A 20,506-nucleotide genomic window follows, 5' to 3' on the forward strand; every position below is an offset into this window, starting at 1 on the left:
CTCAACATTGTCCCAGCAGAGAACTTCCTACAAACCCATTTAGGTTTTAACTGCTAGACAACGGAGAAGTAATCAAATCAACCGGATTACATTCAGTGGTAAATTTAAGAGTTGTCTTCTGGATGTGGATAGAAGGAAGGGTACTAACTTCCATCTCCTCCCATGGATGAAATGGTTAGTCGCCCTAGTACACGAATACGTTCAGTTCCTCTAAAGTAGGAAAATTTCTTCGACTGTAAATATACTCAAACAGGGCAAAGGTAGCCGCATTTGACAATCTTCTTGCACAACTATTCTTGGAAACTCCTTTAGTTTCTGCAGAGTTGCTGCTTCCACCCATTCGTGAACCCTTTGATGACTCAATGGTACATAGCGTCTGTTTGCTCTATCAGCAAGGCAACAAAACCAAACCAAATGCAGGTATCTCAACACCACATCAGGTTAATACTGATCCATGCTAATTTTACTTCTGTACATATGGAGACAGTACACAAGAAGTGGAGCTCGAAGCTTTAATAAATTCACCTCTACGGCTTCTCATCGCAGTATTTTAGGCTTAGCCACATCGTCACGGGCATATTGACTTGAAAGTCAAAGGAGGGGCATAATACACATTAAGAAAGGGCGGCAGCTCCATTGCGAACAAAAGTTAATATAGGTCCCAGGACGAAAAGAAGCGCCTGGTGAACCAAAACAGCTCACTACCGAACCCTATCTCCACGTCCACCTGATGATCTCTGGAAGTTATTTTTTAATGAAAAACTGTAGACGGAGAAAAATGAAGGTGTCTTCGGCAACTAAAGACGGAAAAATGGTACCAACTGTTCCTCTTGGTTTGGAATTGGGTAGGGCGGACAAATCTGCACAGAAAACCACCTGTTACGGAGCCATTGAACAAATTTTACAGCAATCAACCCGGCAACCAAAATGGACAAACGGTTTGCCCATTTTTTCAAGGAACGTGCGAACAGTAGCTAACCGAAACACTATCGTAATATAAGGATTATTGAGCTAGCAGCGCCACAGCGCCGGAACACGTCCACTAACAAACGTGGATGTCTTCAAATGGGATCACTTCCAACGAAATTGACCATCTACTAATCGAACGCCGCCACTTTTCAGCTTGATGAATGTCAGCGCACGTAGCTCCCTATGAGAGGGTGGAATTTAAACTCGGCTCACTATCTCGTTGGTATGTTATTCCGGGCTAGAATAGTAACGCCACCTCGAATCCCCTCTGATAATCAAGTGAGAGTGAACGGTGAAGTCATACACAATAAAATCATTCGCACCACCTGTTAGCACGAAATAGATACCGCAATTACTACCATGAACAGTGGCCCTAGAGATGATGCATCGATAGATTATCTTCACAACCGACTTAAGAACGACTGATTGGACGATGAACATGAGATAGTAAGAAAAGAAAAAATATCGCATTTCGAGCAATGCAATACTTAAGAACACGGGCACACACAGAGCCATATCACGCACTTTTTCGAACAAAAAATTGAAAAAGAAAGCCTCGAAATGTGCAGAAGCAACCGCACCAAACGGCGAAATTTTACCAACAAGTTAAAAAGATAAAGCGATATACACCTCGATGATCATCTTATCGAGACGAAATGGCAAATCTGATTTCTGACCGCATGGGCATATTGAAGCGATTGGTTCAAAAAACTGATGAAGTTTGAATATTAGCGAGTTTCTCAAACTGAAGACGATGGGCAAATACTGCCACCACTAACTGTAGAAGAAATAGTCCATGCAATTCATCGGCTTACGAATCATAAGTCGCCAGGAGCCGATGGAAATTATACCAAACTATGGTGCATCAACTTATGATTAAAGGCTTTTCTGTCAAAGGGTAGTATAAGTCCCAGGGAAAAACGCAGATTGGTACCCACGATGGAGCATCAAACCTGGGAAATGCCTTCTGAACTAACACCAACACCTCTATTACCAAACCCTATCTCTACCTCCACGTGGTGGCCGCTAGGAGCTCTTTCTTAACGAAAAGCTGCAGACGGAGAAGGATGAAGGCGAGTCTCCCGCGCCTAAAAACGGGAGAAATTGTACTAGCTGGTCCTCCAGGTTGGAGGTTGAGTAGGGCCGACAACCCTACACGGAAAACAACATGTTACGAATACACAAAACGACAAAGGAATAACGATTTGCGCATTTTCGGATGGAACGTGTGCTCCCTGTACAGACCAAATGATGCTGAGCAGCTAGCCCTGTCCCAATATAAGGCTGATATAACAGCGTTGCAGGAGATTGGACAGGGACCGGTTTCCTGGAGAAGGAGATGCCCCAATAACCGCAGCTAACAGATGTCCTGGAGACGAAGTATCAACAATTGATCTTCACATTCACTTGAAGAACATTATCATAAATACGGCCACAAATATACTTGGTCCCAGCCGCAGAAAGTGTTGGAACGGCTGGTTCGACGATGAATGTAAGTGAATCAACGAAACGAAAGAATGCTGCATACCGGGTAATGTTGCATTCTCAAAGGACGCGGGCACGGCCGGAGACTAATAACGAGCTACGTCGAGCGGAAAAGCGATTTCATAGACAGAAAAAGAAAGCCTGTCTGTGAACTCGAATAGTATAGGGAGCAATCGCACCAGGCACAGAAGGTGGGAGTTTTACCAACAGGTCAGCAGGATGAGACCTTATACACCTCGATGCTCATCCTGTCGGGACAAAGAAGGAAATCTGATTTCCGACAAAATGGACATATTGGAGCAATGTGATAAGTGGGATCAAGATTAACTGCTCAACAAGCAAAATAGCGGCGAGTTGGAGGTCCCGCCAACTGAAGACGACGGACGAATCCCGCCACCACCAAGTATAGAAGAAACAGTCCGTGCAATCCACCGGCTTCAAGATCATAAGTCACCAGGAGCCAAAGGAATTACAGCCGAATTGATTAAATATGGAGCGGCCAATTACTCCAAGCGGTTTGTTGTAGGATGCTCAAAGTGTGCGACAGCGAATCAATGCCTGACGACTGGCAACGAAACATCGTCTGTCCCATACATAAAAGGAAGATATCACGCAATACAGCAATTAAAGAGGTATCACGTTACTGAGTACTATCTATAAGATATTCTCAGCCATCTTGCCAGGTCGGATAGCCCCATACGCCTAGAATAGCATTCGCCCATACTAAAGAGGCTTCACTTCAGGCAAATCGGCAACAGATCAGATTTTCTCTGTGCAGCAAGCGATAGAAAAATTGCTGGAATATAGTTGCACCATCTCTTCATTGACCTTAAGGCCGCCTATAATATCATAGCCAGGGTAAAACTGTACTCGACCATGAGAGAATTCAGTATCCCGACGGAATTGATAAGACTGATTTGGTTGACCCTGACCAATGTACGAGGCCAGATAAAAGCAGCAAGATCGCTCTCGAGACCAGTCGACATCAACAACGATCTAAGACAATGGTTCCTTATTAAGGCAGGCCTAAACCGGATACCGGTAATTGTGCCGTTGATGATGATGATGATTTGCGGCAGCGAGTCAATGCCTAATGGTAACAAAGCATTATCTGCCCCATACATAAAAATCACACACAATATAGCAATTATAGAGGTATCAAGTTTCTGAATACCATCTACAAGAACATCATCAGTTCAAATCAAAGAGGCTTCACTCCAGACAAATCAGCAACAGATCAGATTTTCTCCCTGGGACAAGTGAAGGAAAACCGTTAAAACATGGCCTTCAGTTCTACCATTCTTTCGTCTACTTTAAGGTCGCTAGAGTAAAACAGCCATGAGAGAATTCCGTATCCTAACTAAATTGATGAGACTGATTAGGCTGATCGTAACTAATATGCGAGGCAAAATAAAAGAAGCAGGGCTACTCTCGAGAAGATCAACTATCAACAACTGTCTAAGACGACTCCCTGCCTTATAATGTATCCTTTGTAACCTGACCATTATATACAAACTACCTTCATCCAGATCAAGGAGGTAGTGATCGGCGCGAGGTTTTAGACCGCACGCTAATGAAAGCAATGAATTGATGGTGTCAACGTCAGTACCAAAAACGAAAGAGACGACATCATCAAATGCCACACCAGGGCTCGACAATCACAACCAGTAACAACTACGACGACGAAATCAACGCACGTGGCAGCCGACAGCATACAAAAACTGTTCCGCTCAAATTGACCAAGGAGTCGTTGAAAATAAAAATTGCGAACTTTTAGTCGCGTTCGAGAGAAGAATCCTCCCAGGAATTTTTGATGTCGTAAAAGAAAATGAACGATTCTGCAGGCTACATGAAGACGAAATTTACGATCGATGCCATGACCATCTGGTCATGGATAAAAAGTTGCGGCCGCACATTCTTATGGGTGAGGGCGATTCAACCTAGAAAGTCTATAAGGGCAATATCTATGGTAAAAAACGGTAGCTCAACCCGCCCTAGTTGGAGTAATGGCGTACGTCAGGACGTCGGATAGTCCTTCGGGATATTGAATTAGTGGACCTCGATGTGAAACTGGGATATCTGGATTTTCTACTAAAGCAACTGTTCCGCCGCTGGTGATAATGACTTTCAACATTAGCTAGATGATAAGGGAGTTAAAACCCGAAATGGGCGCATCAGAAACTGTAATAGTCTCGTTCTCAGAATCGTATATCCAAGAAGACTGCATACAGGAGGAGTAAATCGATGTTCTAGCCGGCACGGAGTGTCATTGCAAATACGGTAATTGGGGTGTGTGTCGATTAAGCCAAGATAGTTTTCTTGTGTATGCTTTCCCATCCCATGTATCATATGCATGATACTACCACCAAAGTAAATGCGTAAAATTTTTCACGCGCAAGTGATTGAAGAAAGTGCAATGCTTTTCTCTCACCATAGAAATTCAAGCACTTGGAGGAGCCCAAGGCTAGATTACTAACGGCTGAAACAAAGGTAACACCGCTTGCTGTACAAACCATACCACGACTTGAGCTTAATAACGCAATATTGTTGGTCAAACTGATGAATCAAGTTAAGACCTCAGATGTCAGTTGGACTGATACTGCCACCCACTACTGGACAGATTCAACGATTGTGCTCTCTTGGTTGGTTGTGGAACAAATTTCATAGCAGCTAGAAAGGAAATAAGGACCATGTTTCAAACTATGACGCAAGAAACGCACGCGTGGATGGCGAATGACCACATCATTCCACACATTCCACCAAGTAGTCCCCATTTCGATGGATTATGGGACGCCGGAGTCAAATCTGTGAAACGACATCTCTTGAAAACCTTTGAAGAATCCCTTCTACACATCGAAGAGATGTACACCGCCCTCGCTCAAGTCGAAACATGCTTAAACAGCAGGCATTTAGCACCGTTAAGTAGTGATGCGAGCGGCGAAGATGCGCTCACTCTTGCACACTTCCTAAGCGGAAGTTTTATGTTTGCACTACCAGATAAAACACCGGAAAATGTCAAGGAACTACGACGGTGGCAGCTAACACAAAAAGTGTCAACTGAATTCTGGAACCGATGGCATCAAGAATACCCGTCCAGATTACAGGAACGTCCAAAATGGTAAAAACCAATCGCCAATTTACAACCGTGGTATGTTGGTATTGGTAAAAAGTGAGAAAACTCCTCCCACAAAGTGGTCCTCCTACTCATAAGAAAGAACATCCAGTCATTCTGTAAGACGCAGCAATGATCTCAAACCCAAGAACCAAATTGGTACGATCCAACACCAGCAGCTAACAATGAAACAAGTATCTAATAACCCAGAGGTTCTTGGTGGGCGGTATGTTCGAGAAACAGATCATCGAACAGTTGTCGCTGTATAAATCAAAAGAATTAATTCACATCAAGAGATAAATTGAATTAAATATAAATGTAAACAATTAAAATCTATTGCAACAATTCTTGCCGGGCACTAGCAAAATCAAACAACAATTACCCAAGAAACAGGTCATCAAACATTTTTCGCTCCACCGCAAAATGTTTGTGATAGCTAGACGACACCCGCACAATGCCTCATACTCAAGTCAGCGACCTTCACCTTGCATCACAAAACGTGCTAACCAGGTACGAATCGACCCATATCAACTATGCTTGCAAAAATATAGGGAACAAAACGCTGACGGAAGTTCATCATGGTCAAGGCGACCAAATTCCAACCAAGAATTTTTGTTGAATATGCAATTTAGCTTTTTGCATAGAATTATAATTTCTTGATTAAGCATTTAAACTAAGAAATAATTTTGTATATAAATCAGAAAGAAATGAATAATCCAGGCTAGTCGTAATCAATCCGTGGTTTTTACTAGTCCCATTACCCGTCCCAAGGATCAGTAATCTTTGTTGTGGCCTAAGAGCCTTAAGCAATTATATTAAGGATTTTTGCTACACTCCGATACCCAACAGGCTGAAAAGATTATTTGCATTTTTAGCTAAAAATTTGACAAAAAAAAAAAAAATCTGTATTTTGGAAACCATCTGTTCTCTTCTTCAGGGTTTTCTCTTCTGTTGTTTATTTTATTCAAGATTTCTTCACTACTCACTGAAGGCACTCATTCGGTATTCTGTGTTACTTTTGACCAGCTCCTATTATATTGACAACCTCCTTTTCCTTCACACTTTCGAACTCTTGTAGGTCCATTCACGAAACCCTTGGGGTACTTTGAACCGCCTTCTTACAGTGTTATATACGTGCAATCGTCTGCAAGTTTTACATTTCTTGAAATGGACAAATATTTTGGAAAACCCGACGGAAATTATTGATAAGAAGTGCGGACATTGGAGGCAGATTGCCAAATCTAATGAATTTGGGCTCCCAGATAATAAGATTTTTTTAAGCTCAAATTTAAAATCGTAAGTCAAAAATACGAAAAGTTCGAAGAGTCACTTTTTGCTTCTTGTAAACCCAAGTCCACTCATATGGCACCACTGCCTATTTGTCATAACTCAAATTGAAAACAACTTTGCACCCGGTAAACATTTTGAGTGCGCCAATTTTCGCACGTGCGGTTCCTGACTGAAAAGTGATTAATTTCAAATGAATACTACAACGTGTTGGTGAGAATTTAACGACACAAGATAATAACAACTGGACTAACTGTCTCCTCCCAAGCACTCCAAAAAAACCCAGTGAAATAGTTGCGAAGGGTCTCGAGCTCCAACTGAAAGCGAAGCAAGCCCGCCAGCACCTAAAATGGGGCGCTATTCACCTTGGGATCCTTGCCGTTTTGCTTTTTGATATTTTCAACAAGTGTCCTTATTCGTTTTCACAATGGTATTATGTGGAGTACACCGCTGCGGTCCTCGTGGCGTTGAGTGCGTTTGTATACTTTCTGCGGTATCTTTTCTTTGCGTTCAGTTTCGAGCCAATCAAGGGAACCTTAGCGCAACGGGATTTAATGCAGTTTGACGAGAAAGGTAAGGAGCAGTAACACTTTTAGAAAGTTTTTCGTTTCATTTACTTCACTTTTAGACAAGTCGTTTGTGTTGTCAACCCCCCAAGCAGGAGGCCCAGAAACCCATGAGGCTCCCATGAACGCGACGCTTCTAAGCTGGCATTCTTCATTCAACGATTGTGAGTATAATTTCACTTTGCCTGGGAGCAGAAACGTCAGAAATTTATATTTTCTGAGGAAGGGGAAGTGGCGCTAGACTAGTCAAAAAAAGCTGGCATATTACTGAACTGAAGAACGAAGTAGCCTAGCCAAACTTGTAGGGCAGGGTGGTGGTATACTCTGAACGGATGAATAGGGTGCTTTGTGTAGCATTAGGTTATACTGCTTGTTTTATGTCCTGTCAAACTGACAATATTCACTTGCTCGGGCTCCTCTTCAGAGTTTGATAATGAAATATGGGAGATTGCTTCTCCTTCATTGTCTGCATATTAGCTCTTCAGTGGAGATCCTTATCGTGTGCATAGAGTATAATGACTGGTTGCTAGGCCAACCATTGGCTTAATTCTCAGTTTGCTCAGTTTAAGTTGTTTTAAATTGCCTTCAGCCCACCGATGCTTCGCAACCCTGATCCCATGAATGATGATTCACATCCCTTCCGTGCATGTTTGTCCGCCCTCTGATTCGATATATTCCAACCATCCATCTGCCCACAGTTTGTGATTCTTCATAAAGTTATCATTCCTGTGATTCTAGTTCTAAATCACTACTCATTTTCAGAGTTGAATTTGAGATTGCCATGCCTGTATTCATAACACATATAATGCGGAGACAGGCGGGTTTCTCAAACCAGAGAGATTTCATACAGCTTCCCTCCGTTCCACCTTTGGCCAACATACTAGTGGTATTTGGTATATTCAATATACCATGTCTTACCTACGAACATTTTTAATTTTGTTCAAAACAAAACCTTATTAAAATCGGTTTACTGTCTGTCGTCCGTCCATTTATCCTTTTTTGATGATTTGGAAATCTTCAAAAGACACTGGCTTCGGCACGTTAGTGTTTGATTTTCACCCACTGCAACTACCCCGACTTCTCCATGTCTCGTAGAACCACCATAAGCTATTACATCCCGGGGTAGAGTCAGCTCATTCTAGCGTTGTCAATTTTCTTCTCTACGAGACGTACGTAACTGTGGTTCTCCCGTTTCCTCTGCCTTTCGCAGTTTGCTGTGGATAGATGCAATCATGGAGTTGACCGATTCCCAATCCTCCTTACGCGCTAGCATTCTCCCACTAGATTTTCTGGTATCAGCATCTTTTTTATAGTCACCTCTAAGTTCTTCCTTTTTTCCACAAATCTTGAACAGTGGAAGAATCCGTACTCTGCGTCCTCTGGGATTCCAATACAGTTCGGACAATCGGGTGAGGTATCCCTGCCCTGTGAGAAACTTGGTAAGATTATAATTAATCCCACCGTGCCATCTCTTCAGCCATTCGTTAATGGCAGGGATAAGCCTGTGTGTCCACCGATCTTTTCCGAGTGTTCTCTTGGCATCTATTTGCAGATCTCTTCCTTTCCGCGCTCTTCGTTTGCGATAAAGGAGAGATAGACTTGGCATTGTATATGTTCGTCATCTCATCTGTCAACGCAACACTGTCTGTTTGTCTGAATTTTTGCCTGGTTCGGTTAGTACTTTTCAAAGCAGATATCAGTTTTGACGGGAGGAGTGTGTTCTCAGAAACTCCCGCTGATTTGCACAGACTATCAACAAGACTCCGTTGTCCAAACAGCTGCTTACTTTGACACTAAGACCCCGGTCATCTTTAGAGAGGTTTCGCCTGGCAGTTCCTCGGTCGTCTGAATGGGATTTTGGAGTCGTTAGCCAGCAGCATTTTAGATTCCAACCTTCTCCATTTCACTTGGTTTGAAGTTTCGTTGATCACTCAGGTGTCCGGCGAAGGATAGGAAGTCCCCTCTTTCCCTTGCACATTCTTTAGTCTTTTTCCCGGATATCGTAAGTCTCCCCATTCCAGATGTAGTTACCAATTTGTGAGGGTTAAGATTTCGTTTCGCCCTCTGCTGCGCAGGGGACGATTTTTCCATGTTGTTGTTTTTCGATAGTTGTTTTTGTTGTTGTATTGTTGCTGCCCGGATAGCTGACTGCTTAGAGCACAAGGCTGTCGTACGGAAGGTCGCGATTCAAATCTCACTGGTGGCAGTGGGATTCAAATCTCACTGGTGGCAGTGGGATTTGTATCGTGATTTGACGTCGGATACCAGTCGGCACAGTTGTGAATGAGTACCTGAGTTTATGCCTCGCTGCTGCTAAACAGTATTGACGAATTATCTATTCCGTTTTTCCAAGTATCCCATACTGGATATGCGTGATAAAAATCGTTTTAGCCAATAACGGAAAAATTTCTTTAAACATTGGCTAATAAATTACTGCAAATTTAAACTATGAAGAGAATAATAATAATATAATGGCGCAATATATGTGGCATCTTAGAGCACTTTATTTAAGACCGTAAAAGTTAAATAGTCCGCCAGCAATGAGATTCGAACCGCGACTTCTCAATGCGGTAGATATTTCTTTTCCAGGCTCTATCCCATTCAGAAGCAAGTTTGGCTCGTCTTGATCGGATGCGCAATTTTACTCGGTTAAAGGCCAGATCTGGATAGATTCGCGAAGCTCTCAAATTACCATCCAACATATCAAGCTATCGTTGTTTCGGTCGGAATTTTAGTCATTTTCCCTTGACAAGTGAATCCCCATCAAAGCGAATAATCTGTTCGTTATCGCGAGACGCCGTTCATTGTACTTTATAGTCAACTTGCACTCGCAACCATAGATTACAAAAAGCGCCCGTTGTGAAACGCCAGTTCATCCAATTTTCGTTGTTGCGTGAACTAATTTCGTAACGCAATTCACCATTGGCTGATAGCATTGATCGGAGATATTTAAATTGCTTAGTCTTCAGCAGACTGCCGTAATCGAACGTCGCCTTTCAAACCCTTTGGTCACAGAGAGGTTTGTACAGGACAGTAGAGTGGGAATGCGACTGTCTCAGGATATCGTGGGATGAGCTGCAGGGCATTTCAGGTAATCACGAACGATCGTGCGTAGGTATGGTTGACTCGCTATACCACACCAAGGGTGAATGACAACCATATATACAGGGTGGTCCAAAAGTCTTTTCACAGGGTCCAAAAGTCCCTTCACATCAAAATAAATAACCGATATATGGAGGAAGCGCGATTACAAAATGTTGCTTATGGTCTATTGTAAGTTTTTGAATTGCGCGCCGTCGCAACTGATGCAGTCGTCGAGGCACTGAGTGCAGTCTTCCAGAACGTGTTTTCGCACAGTGCTACCATTTTCGATGTTTTGAAAATTTGAATTTTTACTGTTTTCGTACAATTTATGGTGTTAGCAGAGCATTTCTCGGCGGCTCAGAACACAGAACACAACTTTTCCAAAAGAAAGGCTTGTATTGTAGGCTAGGTGTCAGATATCTAGCGAGGAAAAAATAGTTCAATGCTGACAACATAGCCTCCTAATGTACCGTTACGAAATAGCCTCCTAATGTACCGAAACGAAATGTTCTAATAAATTTTGAGACTTAACTCAACGACACGTCAAAATATTCATTTATAGATTTTCAATATATACAATAAACATTTTCCCTTTCTGTACATGTATAATACATATAGGAAATGAACTGTAAATTGCGGCTTGTGTACACAAACAGCCTTGGCCAAAAGTTTATGTTTTAGAGATAATGATATGCTCCCTTATTTATTATTCTGTTAAGGGAAAGTCGCACCGCGTCCTTGAAGAACTCTTGTGCACCTTTTACTGGTTATAGTGTACCTGTTGATCATAGTATCTCAAGCAGGCCTGTAACCGTTAGGAACTTTAATATGTTCCCCACTTCCAGAAGTTTCAGCCTTGCATCTGGTACCAAGCGTTCTCCCAGATGTATCGACCTACTTTGCACAAGTGCCGGACACTGTCCCAGGACGTGCATAGAGGTTTCGTCCCCCTCCTCACAGAACCTGCAGGCAGTGTCCGTAGATATCCCCAGCTTCCCCAGGTGATAGTTCAGCCGACAATGACCAGTGAGAATTCCCACTATGATTCGGAGGTTCTTTCTGGTGAGGTTTAAGCAATCCTTTGTACGCATGGGTTCGTATCCCCCAATAAGCACCCTGGACTGCTCCATCCCTGGTAGGCCCGCCCCATATAGTTCCCTCAACCGTTTCTCTTTGTTTCTTAGATTCATAGCCATGAAACCGTTTCTGATTCCACGGAAGGGTTCTGGCCCGTGTAAAGGCATCCCTGCTCCCTTCTTGGCTAGTTCATCCGCTGCCTCATTGCCTTCCAACCCAGCATGGCCTGGAACCCAAAGCATCCAGACTTTGTTGGACGAGCCGAGTGTATTCAGTCTCTCAAGGCATTCCCATACCAGTGTAGAGTTCACCTGGTTGGACCTAAGTACCTTGATCGCTGCTTGGCTATCGGTGAGAATAGCTATGTTCTGCCCCTTTGTTTGTTCCTTTGTTCCTTTGCAGATTAAAGGAGGCACATTTGTCTATGGCGTAAATTATCGCCTGGAATATGCTAGTGTACCTGCCCATTGGCTCAAAGTACATTTTCCTTGGACCAATGACACCGGCACCCATCTGTCAGTATACCAAGTAATTAGTTGCTGGTTTAAGCCGTATGTCGCAGCCACGCTCTCCCAATTTGCCTTGTTACTCCAACTTCTTATCGAAGTGAAACCTCGTTGTCATGTTGTCCCTCGGTATCAGTAATTCGGGATACCGCCTAGAAAGGATATCAATCTTCCTTCGATTTAGGCAGCTTCCCGCCTCACTCATACTACCGGCCATCCTGAATATTGATCTTCTTGCCTGCATCTGTATGTGCAGATGGAGAGGGGTTAATCCCACAAGGACCTCCAGGGATGTCGTTGGGCATGTCCTCATTGCCCCACTGATACACACACAAGCCAGCCTTTGGAGCTTATGTAACTCCCTGCCTTGTGTGCTGAGTTGGGTTCTTTTTGCCCAGATTACCGCTCCATAGGTAATCATTGGCCTTACTATTGCAGTATATATCCAAAGTAGTATCTTTGGGCTGCAACCCCATTTTTTTCCTGCTATGGATCTGCAAGTCATCAGAGCCCTCGTGGCTTTTCGACAAGTGTTTCCGACATGTGTCTTCCAGAGTAATTTTTGGTCTAGCGTGATTCCCAAATATTTGACCTTATTTCTCGTTTCACCTCCATATTATGTAATGTTATGGCTTTCAGGTGTTCCAGCTTACGCCTCCTAGTGAATGGTACTATGGTGGTTTTGGTTGGGTTGATCCGCAGTCCCACCTTCCTGCACCAGGCACTAGTAACCCTTAATCCAGTTTGGATTCTATCACATAGGGTATCTTCATATTTGCCCCTACAGATTAGAACAATGTCGTCCGCGTAGCCCTGGATACTCCCTTACTTCGTGCTGTAGAATACACCAAGAGTGTTCGATGGGGTCCAGATCTGGGGACTGAAATATGCGAAGCGCGGGTCACATAGTACGTGTGAATGAATATAATCTGGTCGGAGAAGCTGTTAAGGCCCGTAACGAGCGACATTCCATGTAGCTGCATTATTGGGCTCAATACCGTCGCGTGACAAACTGAACGATTCTTCTGCGTAATGTTTCGTGGTACGAAATTGTCTCTAGATCTACTAATGGTTTTTTGAACGCTTCGCTGCTACCACCTACGCGAAGCTTGGTTTTATATCAAATGTATGAGGCACTTCACCTACGAAAATGGCAAATGCTGCATCTTCCGATACGGTCTCTAATAACACACCCGTAAAACGATCCTTTCAAAACTCTACTTTTTCTATGCGGGCTACGATGCTATGGAGTGCCCATCTCCAAACGGGTGGTACATAGAACAAGGTAAAACTGTTTCCCGAGTATGCTTTATTGAAAAAAATTCAAAATCTTTATTCTGACATTATTTTATATGAATACTCATTTATTACACAGTGTATCTCTTCCGTTGTTAGGAATTGCTTGGCAACTTCTTGATTTGGTTTCGGCAACCCTTTCGACGTAATCTGCCGCAAAGTAGCGTCATTTTTGTCTAATTTGTCGAGAGAGTTGCTTATCGTTGAGACCACTTCGAACTGCTTATCATACGCAGCAGTCATTTTGAGTCCCGTAATATGTTTACAGAAAAAACCATAACGGTTTATAAGCGTGCTGCGGGCAACCAAGGAGATTTCAGTCTCTGTCGCAATTTTCTCAAAGTTTCTGCTTAAAATTTAGTTTGCTTTTATGTCTTTGCACCAGTATTTGATGACTGAGTTGAGAAGCCTCTAAGTTCAGTGAGAACGAAAGAGCGTCTACGACACGTTATGATAATTATCGCTTCCATTTGTTCATCGACGATTATCGCTGCAAACTCGGCCTTAACGCCGTCGCACAATAAAATAGAAAATATTTCCTTTTTAAGGTTTTGTATGAAACAAAACCTTATTAGAATCGATTCGATGTCTGTCTGTCCGTCTGTCTGTCTGTCTGTCTGCCACACTCGATTTATTCGGAAACAGCTGAACCGATTGTCACGAAAATTGGTAGGAGTATGTGATCTGCCGTTCCCTTTACATGCAGCAACTGACGCCATTTTGTGTTAAGTTTAAGGGGGGCTCCCCATACATGTGAAAGGAGGGTGCAAATTTTTTTTTCATAAAATGTGGCCATGTGGGGTATCAAATGAAAGGTCCCAATTAGTACTTTTCGAAACTGGTTCAATATTTGATATTGGGTGAAACATAGGGGAGTGAGGGCTCAAAATATGACCCCCGAAAAGTGTAACAGGTCTCGTTCTCAGAACCTATCCAACGGAAAAATCTGGAAAAAATCTCAGTAGCGCATCTCTACGAAATCTAGGCCTCAAAATATATCCGGTTCCGATATCTGTACAAATAAAGTTAATAATAGTATATTTCCACATTTTAGAAATTTACCCGGCACCCCCCTTATGTTCATCCCAGAAGTACAATTTGGCATACGTATAATGAAGAACATAATGCACAATTTGGTCAAGTTTGAAGAAAATCCAACTATTATTAACAAAGTTATAGGGGGTAAAACTTTACATTTTTTTGTGAATTTCGTGCACTCTACAACGTGCATGACGTCATCATCAGATATCAATTTGTCAATACCACAACGAAGTATGAATTGGGTGGAAAAGAATTATGTTGTTTTAATTCTTTAATCATTTGTATATGAATATCAATTATTCCAACGAGACATGTGTGTATGTAGGTATATAGTATATGCGTGCTAATGAACTTTGCGGGTAGAGCCTAATTCAGATAGATATAAGAAGTAAATCGGAAATATGGGTACGATCGATTTATATACGTGCCTATATGTGTACAGTATTCGGAAATAGGCAGTTTGTTTGTTTAGGGTGAGCGTAACATCTACGGCTGTTATATGTACGTATGTCTCGTAATTTTGTAGCTATATACGGATAGAAAAATATGCGTTGAAATTTCTTAGATAAGATGAACACAAAACCTTTATACCCGAAGCACGAGCTTCCGGTATTCCGACTTGTTTATTATTGGTAAAGCAAATGGCTATTTTTGCAGATGTAATCATTGGTTGCCCGATTTAAGGGAATCGAACGATCCCTTCCATATTGCGTTTTAAAATGCCAAAAGTGTTGTATAAGTTATTTATGTGTAAAAGTTCTGTTAATACTGCGGCTGGTGTTTACTAGAGAGTTATTAATCAAAATCTACGAAAATATTTAATACCTCATAACCCATCCTAAATGAGCAATATTTTGCTATTATTTAGGATTTAACTGGAAAATAAAATGCAGTGAAGAAAGTACCATCTAGCTTCAAAAATTATATAGAATAAGAAAACTCCTTTTAAGTTCAATCTAGGAGCGCACAACTTTTCAGCTCTATAAAGTCCAACCTAGGTCCTTATACTGGAAAATCTAGTTCAGATCATGCTATTGTTAACCAAACTGTAGTGATTCCAACTTATACAGTGTAAAAAATGGGCAGATATCAATCCTTAAATTGGTATCTATTCAATAATTCTTATATTGTTGATGGCTGCCGGGATAGGTACAATAATCCTCAAATTATTGTACGCTGAAGGAAGCAAGAAGAAAATACTGCTTTTCACTTTTCTTTGGCTTGTGGCGTGGTTTATTACTATCACTTTGTTTTATACAAGAAATCTTATAACTAAGCAATTTACAATTTACACATTTTTGCTTACATGACCTATTGATTCATTTCTGGCACAAGCGCATGTTCAGCATTTTTTTGAACTGCTATTATGTTGTAGTAATTAATATTGATTTGTGCGAAAGTAGACCAATGTGTCGATGCATTTATTAATTTTAGCTTACTGCTTACATAGCTATTTCTGTGTGATTCGAACATACAGTGGCAAAAAAAAAAGTGCTCAAAGTTTTTAAAGGTGTTTTCCTTTAAAAAAGCGAATGTGTTTTTAATTTTTATATTACATTTTGTATATGATTTTGTAGCATATTATAAAGAGAATTAGATGTGTAGTTTTCATTTTTGGAAAAAGTTGTCATAAGATAACTACTTTCTTTATTGTCAATTTTTTGGCCAGAAAAGAAAACGTGCTCAAAATAATTTTTCCAATCTTCATTTGATTTCATTTATCGAAAAAAATGTAGCGAAAGTAATTTTCTTAATTTATTGTGTTGTTAGAAAATAATTGCCCGAAAAGTGTGGGAAGATAAGTTTAAAATGTTGTCCACATGTCTCAGAATAGGACGACAACTAGTGGAAGCTGGGAACCGCGCCACGTACGGCTAGAATTATTTTGCGGTGGAAAATGAAATTTGCTTTTTTTTTTTTTACTTATTTATGTTACATTATGTTGTCATATTTCTATGTCTATACTTTCCGGCCCTTTCGATCGCTTTCACCCATTTCGCAGTAATAGCTGTCAAAAAGCTTAGAAATCAGATTCATTGGAAATCTCGCACACTCCTACTCATTGGTTAGTTGTTTTCGTGAAATTGTGTTTCTTGATCTTTTTGTCAACGATTTCCCAAAAATGTTCAATGAGACTAAAATCAGCAATTCAATGGTTGTCAGCCAGCAAACTTTGTCATTCGAGCTTTCGGATTATTGTCGCTTATCAAAATCCAATTGTTGCCTAATTTGCCATGAGAATGAGATAGCATAGATCCCAATAATAAATTACAATATTTGGCACATGACGAATCTGTCCTGTTGAAAAGAACATCAGCTTTGATTAGTCGAACCATAAAATACGGCGGTCCAGCCTCTGACACTCCATTCATGTACTCTTTCGCGAATCATAATCTTGCGTAACAGTTTTTTCTGATGTTAATGGATTTCGTGTGGGTCATAAAACAATCGGTTTCGCATGCTTGGACATGCGACAACATAATGTAACAGAAATAAGTCATAAAATTTAATTGTCTACCGTAAAATAATTCTAGCCGTACCTGCCGTGACTCCCCGCTTCCACTAGTTGTGGTCCTAGTCTGAGGCATGTGGACATTTTAAACTTATCTTCTCACACAATACGGACATGCAGACGTCCGCCACCCTTGATTAGATCCTTTTTGTATCACGTTAACGGTATGAGGCTTCAGCTTTTCGGGCAATTATTTGCTAACAACACAATAAATTAAGAAATGTAAAAATTTTTTGTTTGGGATGAGTTGTCCTGAGCCTTGATGGCGGGCTAGACATATTTGAGATGCAATTTACTTCTGCTATTCACTATGCGGACTACTCAGTTCGTGGGCGAGCGCCCAGTACTTTTAAAAATTCGGTTTCGATCGCAGGGCAGAGGCGATCTCATCAGACGCTGCCTCAGCGCCTCTACCCTGCGGAGCAGCGTGACCACCATCAAAAAATTTCATTTTATTAGCTTAAAGTTAGTTTAGGTTCTAACCAGGCGATTTCGGTTGTTATAATTCATACCCTCGTCAGGTTTTGATTTCAATAAAAACGAGCTAAATGCCACCCGTTGCCGCTTCCGGTCACGATGCTCCGCAGGGTAGAGGCGAAACCGTCAAAGCCAAAATTATAATTTCTAAGAAAATTGCTTTCAGCACGTTTTTTCAATAAATTGGGAAAATTATTTTAAGCGCTTTTTTTCGGCCGAGAAAATTGAGGAAAATGGCAATAATGGAAGTAGTAAGTAATTGAAATTATACAGCTAATTCTATATAAGGTATGCTACAAAATCGTATACAACATATAACATAAAGATTAAAAATACGTTTGGTTTTTTAAAGTAAAACATCTTTAACGACTTTGACTTTTTTTTATGAGACTGTCTATATTTCACAATTTAATTTAATCATTATCACGCTGCTGCAATAAGGGACTTCAAACAGCCCGGCTTTGCGCTGAGGTCCACCAATTTGATATTCCCCACAGCTGTCTAGTCTCCTTTCTTGTGTATGGGGCAGAAAATGCCGCGTTGCCTGTCATCCTCGTGTGGGTAAAGTTTGAGATACTTTCACACCACAATCGCACTCTCGCAAGAAGACTTTAATACGATTTACGATAGATATACATTCGAATTTTCTTCTGAGAAGCTCGGCAGGATACAACCCCACAAAGCTTCAATACGCAATGGATGTCAGCATCTCCTCTAATAATGCGAGAATTAATAGACATTACTTCTCTATCTATCAGGGAACTTCTTTCATAAATTGCACGCCCAGAGGTCTCGAGACTCAGATCGTAATTGTGTTTGTTTCCTTTATCGCCTCCATAGCGCTCAAGTAAAGTGAGAATATTATGAAGAGTTATTTTTTTACTCCAGCTAACCGTATGACGTCTGCCAATTGGGCATATACACGATGTACACCACCAGGAGCTGGCACTAACACAACACAAAACACGTCCTGGAACTCTTCAGTTCACAATGATTCATCACTCAATACCAGTGCTTTGAGTGCGAATGGAATATTTGCAACGTCTTACAAAACGTATGCGAAGGAGAATGTTGTGACGGATGAAAGAGGTTTACAACAGCTACTTAAAGAGTAAGATCGCAAATCTGATACATGCATGAGCGTATATACTATACAAATCAAAATACTTCACATCATCTTTCAGGGAATACTCAAAACAGGAATATAATCTTTCTGAAGCGCAGGTTGCACAAAAAACACTAAGTCCCACTTCTATAAATTCGTTCTGGAATTATTGTAATAATGCTGCAACTCTACTCAAGACTTCCCTATACCAGTTATCTCCTTCGGCAGGTAAGATCAATCTATCATTTTACACAATTTGTCTCGAACTTTGTAAATTATAGCTTCTCCAAACAAACAAAGCACAAAAGACGAGGGGGGCATGTTCGATGACGGGAATTCAGAAATAATAAAGAAAATTCCTTCTTCGCGGTTGTCTCAATACGTAGCGAATTTGAGAATGGTAAGCCAACATTTAGGTGAAGTGCTTTAGCATTTGATGCTCAACATTTTTTCTTATCTGTCATAGTGGATATCGGGTACAATTTTGCAAAGGATTGAAGCTGAAATCAACAAGATTGACGAATCGTTCAAATCGAGAGGATTCTCAGATATCCAAATCGGTAGTGTTGGACTTGAGAGATTGAAAAAAACAGCAGAGGTTTGTTTTCGCATGCAAATCTTAAAACTATCTGGTAAAATAATGTGAAAATTCTCCCTAGAATAAGCAATTTGTGTCATCCCACGTACCAATGCTTCCACTCATCGTGCCATTTTTGGAAATGTCCACAAACCAAGAGTACTTAGTCCAGAGAATAAAAGGTACAAAACCAAATTTTATCGAAAAATTAACTCATTATAATTACGTTCATTCCCCACTATCAGACTTAGCTAAAGGAAGCTGCATTGCGGATTATCGATGGAATTCGGGATCATCATATCACGGGTTGAATTGGGATGAACATCTTCCAACGGATTCTGCTGTAAGTTCCTGATTGTATAAAAATGGAATATTGCTCAAAGTTTTAGTGTACAACTTTTATTATTTTTTATTTTGGATCCTTAGATTCTCTTCCACCTATTTTGTACGTACTTGGACAGTCAACTAATGCCTCTGCCACAACCTGGCGGTCGGCCGTTTTTCAACAGATATGTTGTTATCGGCGATAAGAAGACTCCGAAAGAAACTATTGCCGAAGTGAAAAACAAATCAAAATGTGCCATCTTATGTACTAATCAATTGAAACCGAAATTCAACTTCATAAGCGACGATAAGGTTCATAATTGTGCATATGATCGGAACAATTTATTTTATGTGATCATACAGTTCCTTATTTACATGAAAACGAATCACGAAGGCCTTTTGGAAGGTGTGAATTTGGGCAAAAGTGGCATAAATATTTTGTGTGTAATTGAAGATTGACGTGTAGGGTTAAGCTTATTGTATTTTCATAAAACAAATAAATGAATTTTCTAGTTTGAAATGCGCTACTACTATTATTCCTCGACAATAGAAGAATAGTGTTGAGATAGCAGCGTGGTTAGAGCACAAGGCTGTTGTACAGAAGGTCGCGGTCCAAATCTCACTGGTGGCAGTGGGACTTGAATCATGATTTGACGTCGGATACCAGTCGACTCAGCTTTAAATGAGTACCTGAGTCCAATCAGGGTAATAATTTCGGGCTAGCCCAATGCTGATCACATTGCCTCCTACAGGGTACTGAAATCCTGTAGTGTACCGCAGACTCAAGGCCTTGATCCGATATGGGAAACGTTCGTTTCGGCCCAAACAAATGAACAGCGACAATTCGCCGCTACCCAACTTTTAACAAACAACAAATTTTAATGAGTTTATGGAGTTAAAAATTGTCACAATTAACTCCGGGTTCTTGGTCTCACACGCCCAACGTGCCACCGCACAAAATTTGGTAGATTCTCTGAAAGCGAACTTCTGCTGTGTCTCAGAGACACTATTAAAAAGCAGGCACATGGTTCATTTTACCGGATATAACATTATTCTGAACCGCACCAACTGCGGTACCGCTCTTTTAG

The 20,506-nt window shown here is 41.1% G+C and overlaps 2 protein-coding genes across 2 annotated transcripts; both read left to right on the plus strand.

The window, feature by feature from the left end:
* Positions 1-5,156: 5,156 nt before the first annotated feature.
* Positions 5,157-5,576, plus strand: LOC119648495. Its single transcript, XM_038050261.1, has one exon. The coding sequence runs from the start codon at positions 5,157-5,159 to the stop codon at positions 5,574-5,576; it is 420 nt and encodes a 139-aa protein (XP_037906189.1).
* A 1,378-nt stretch (positions 5,577-6,954) lies between these two features.
* On the plus strand, positions 6,955-19,938 carry LOC119648310 (transmembrane protein 209). Its single transcript, XM_038049990.1, has 10 exons — positions 6,955-7,066; positions 7,122-7,426; positions 7,482-7,583; positions 18,301-18,523; positions 18,597-18,745; positions 18,799-18,917; positions 18,984-19,115; positions 19,177-19,276; positions 19,340-19,437; positions 19,521-19,938. The coding sequence occupies exons 1-10, from the start codon at positions 7,047-7,049 to the stop codon at positions 19,875-19,877; spliced, it is 1,605 nt and encodes a 534-aa protein (XP_037905918.1). The 5' UTR covers positions 6,955-7,046; the 3' UTR covers positions 19,878-19,938.
* Positions 19,939-20,506: the final 568 nt, after the last annotated feature.

Source organism: Hermetia illucens, chromosome 2, assembly GCF_905115235.1.
Source record: "Hermetia illucens chromosome 2, iHerIll2.2.curated.20191125, whole genome shotgun sequence".
In the NCBI taxonomy this organism is placed as follows: domain Eukaryota; kingdom Metazoa; phylum Arthropoda; class Insecta; order Diptera; family Stratiomyidae; genus Hermetia; species Hermetia illucens.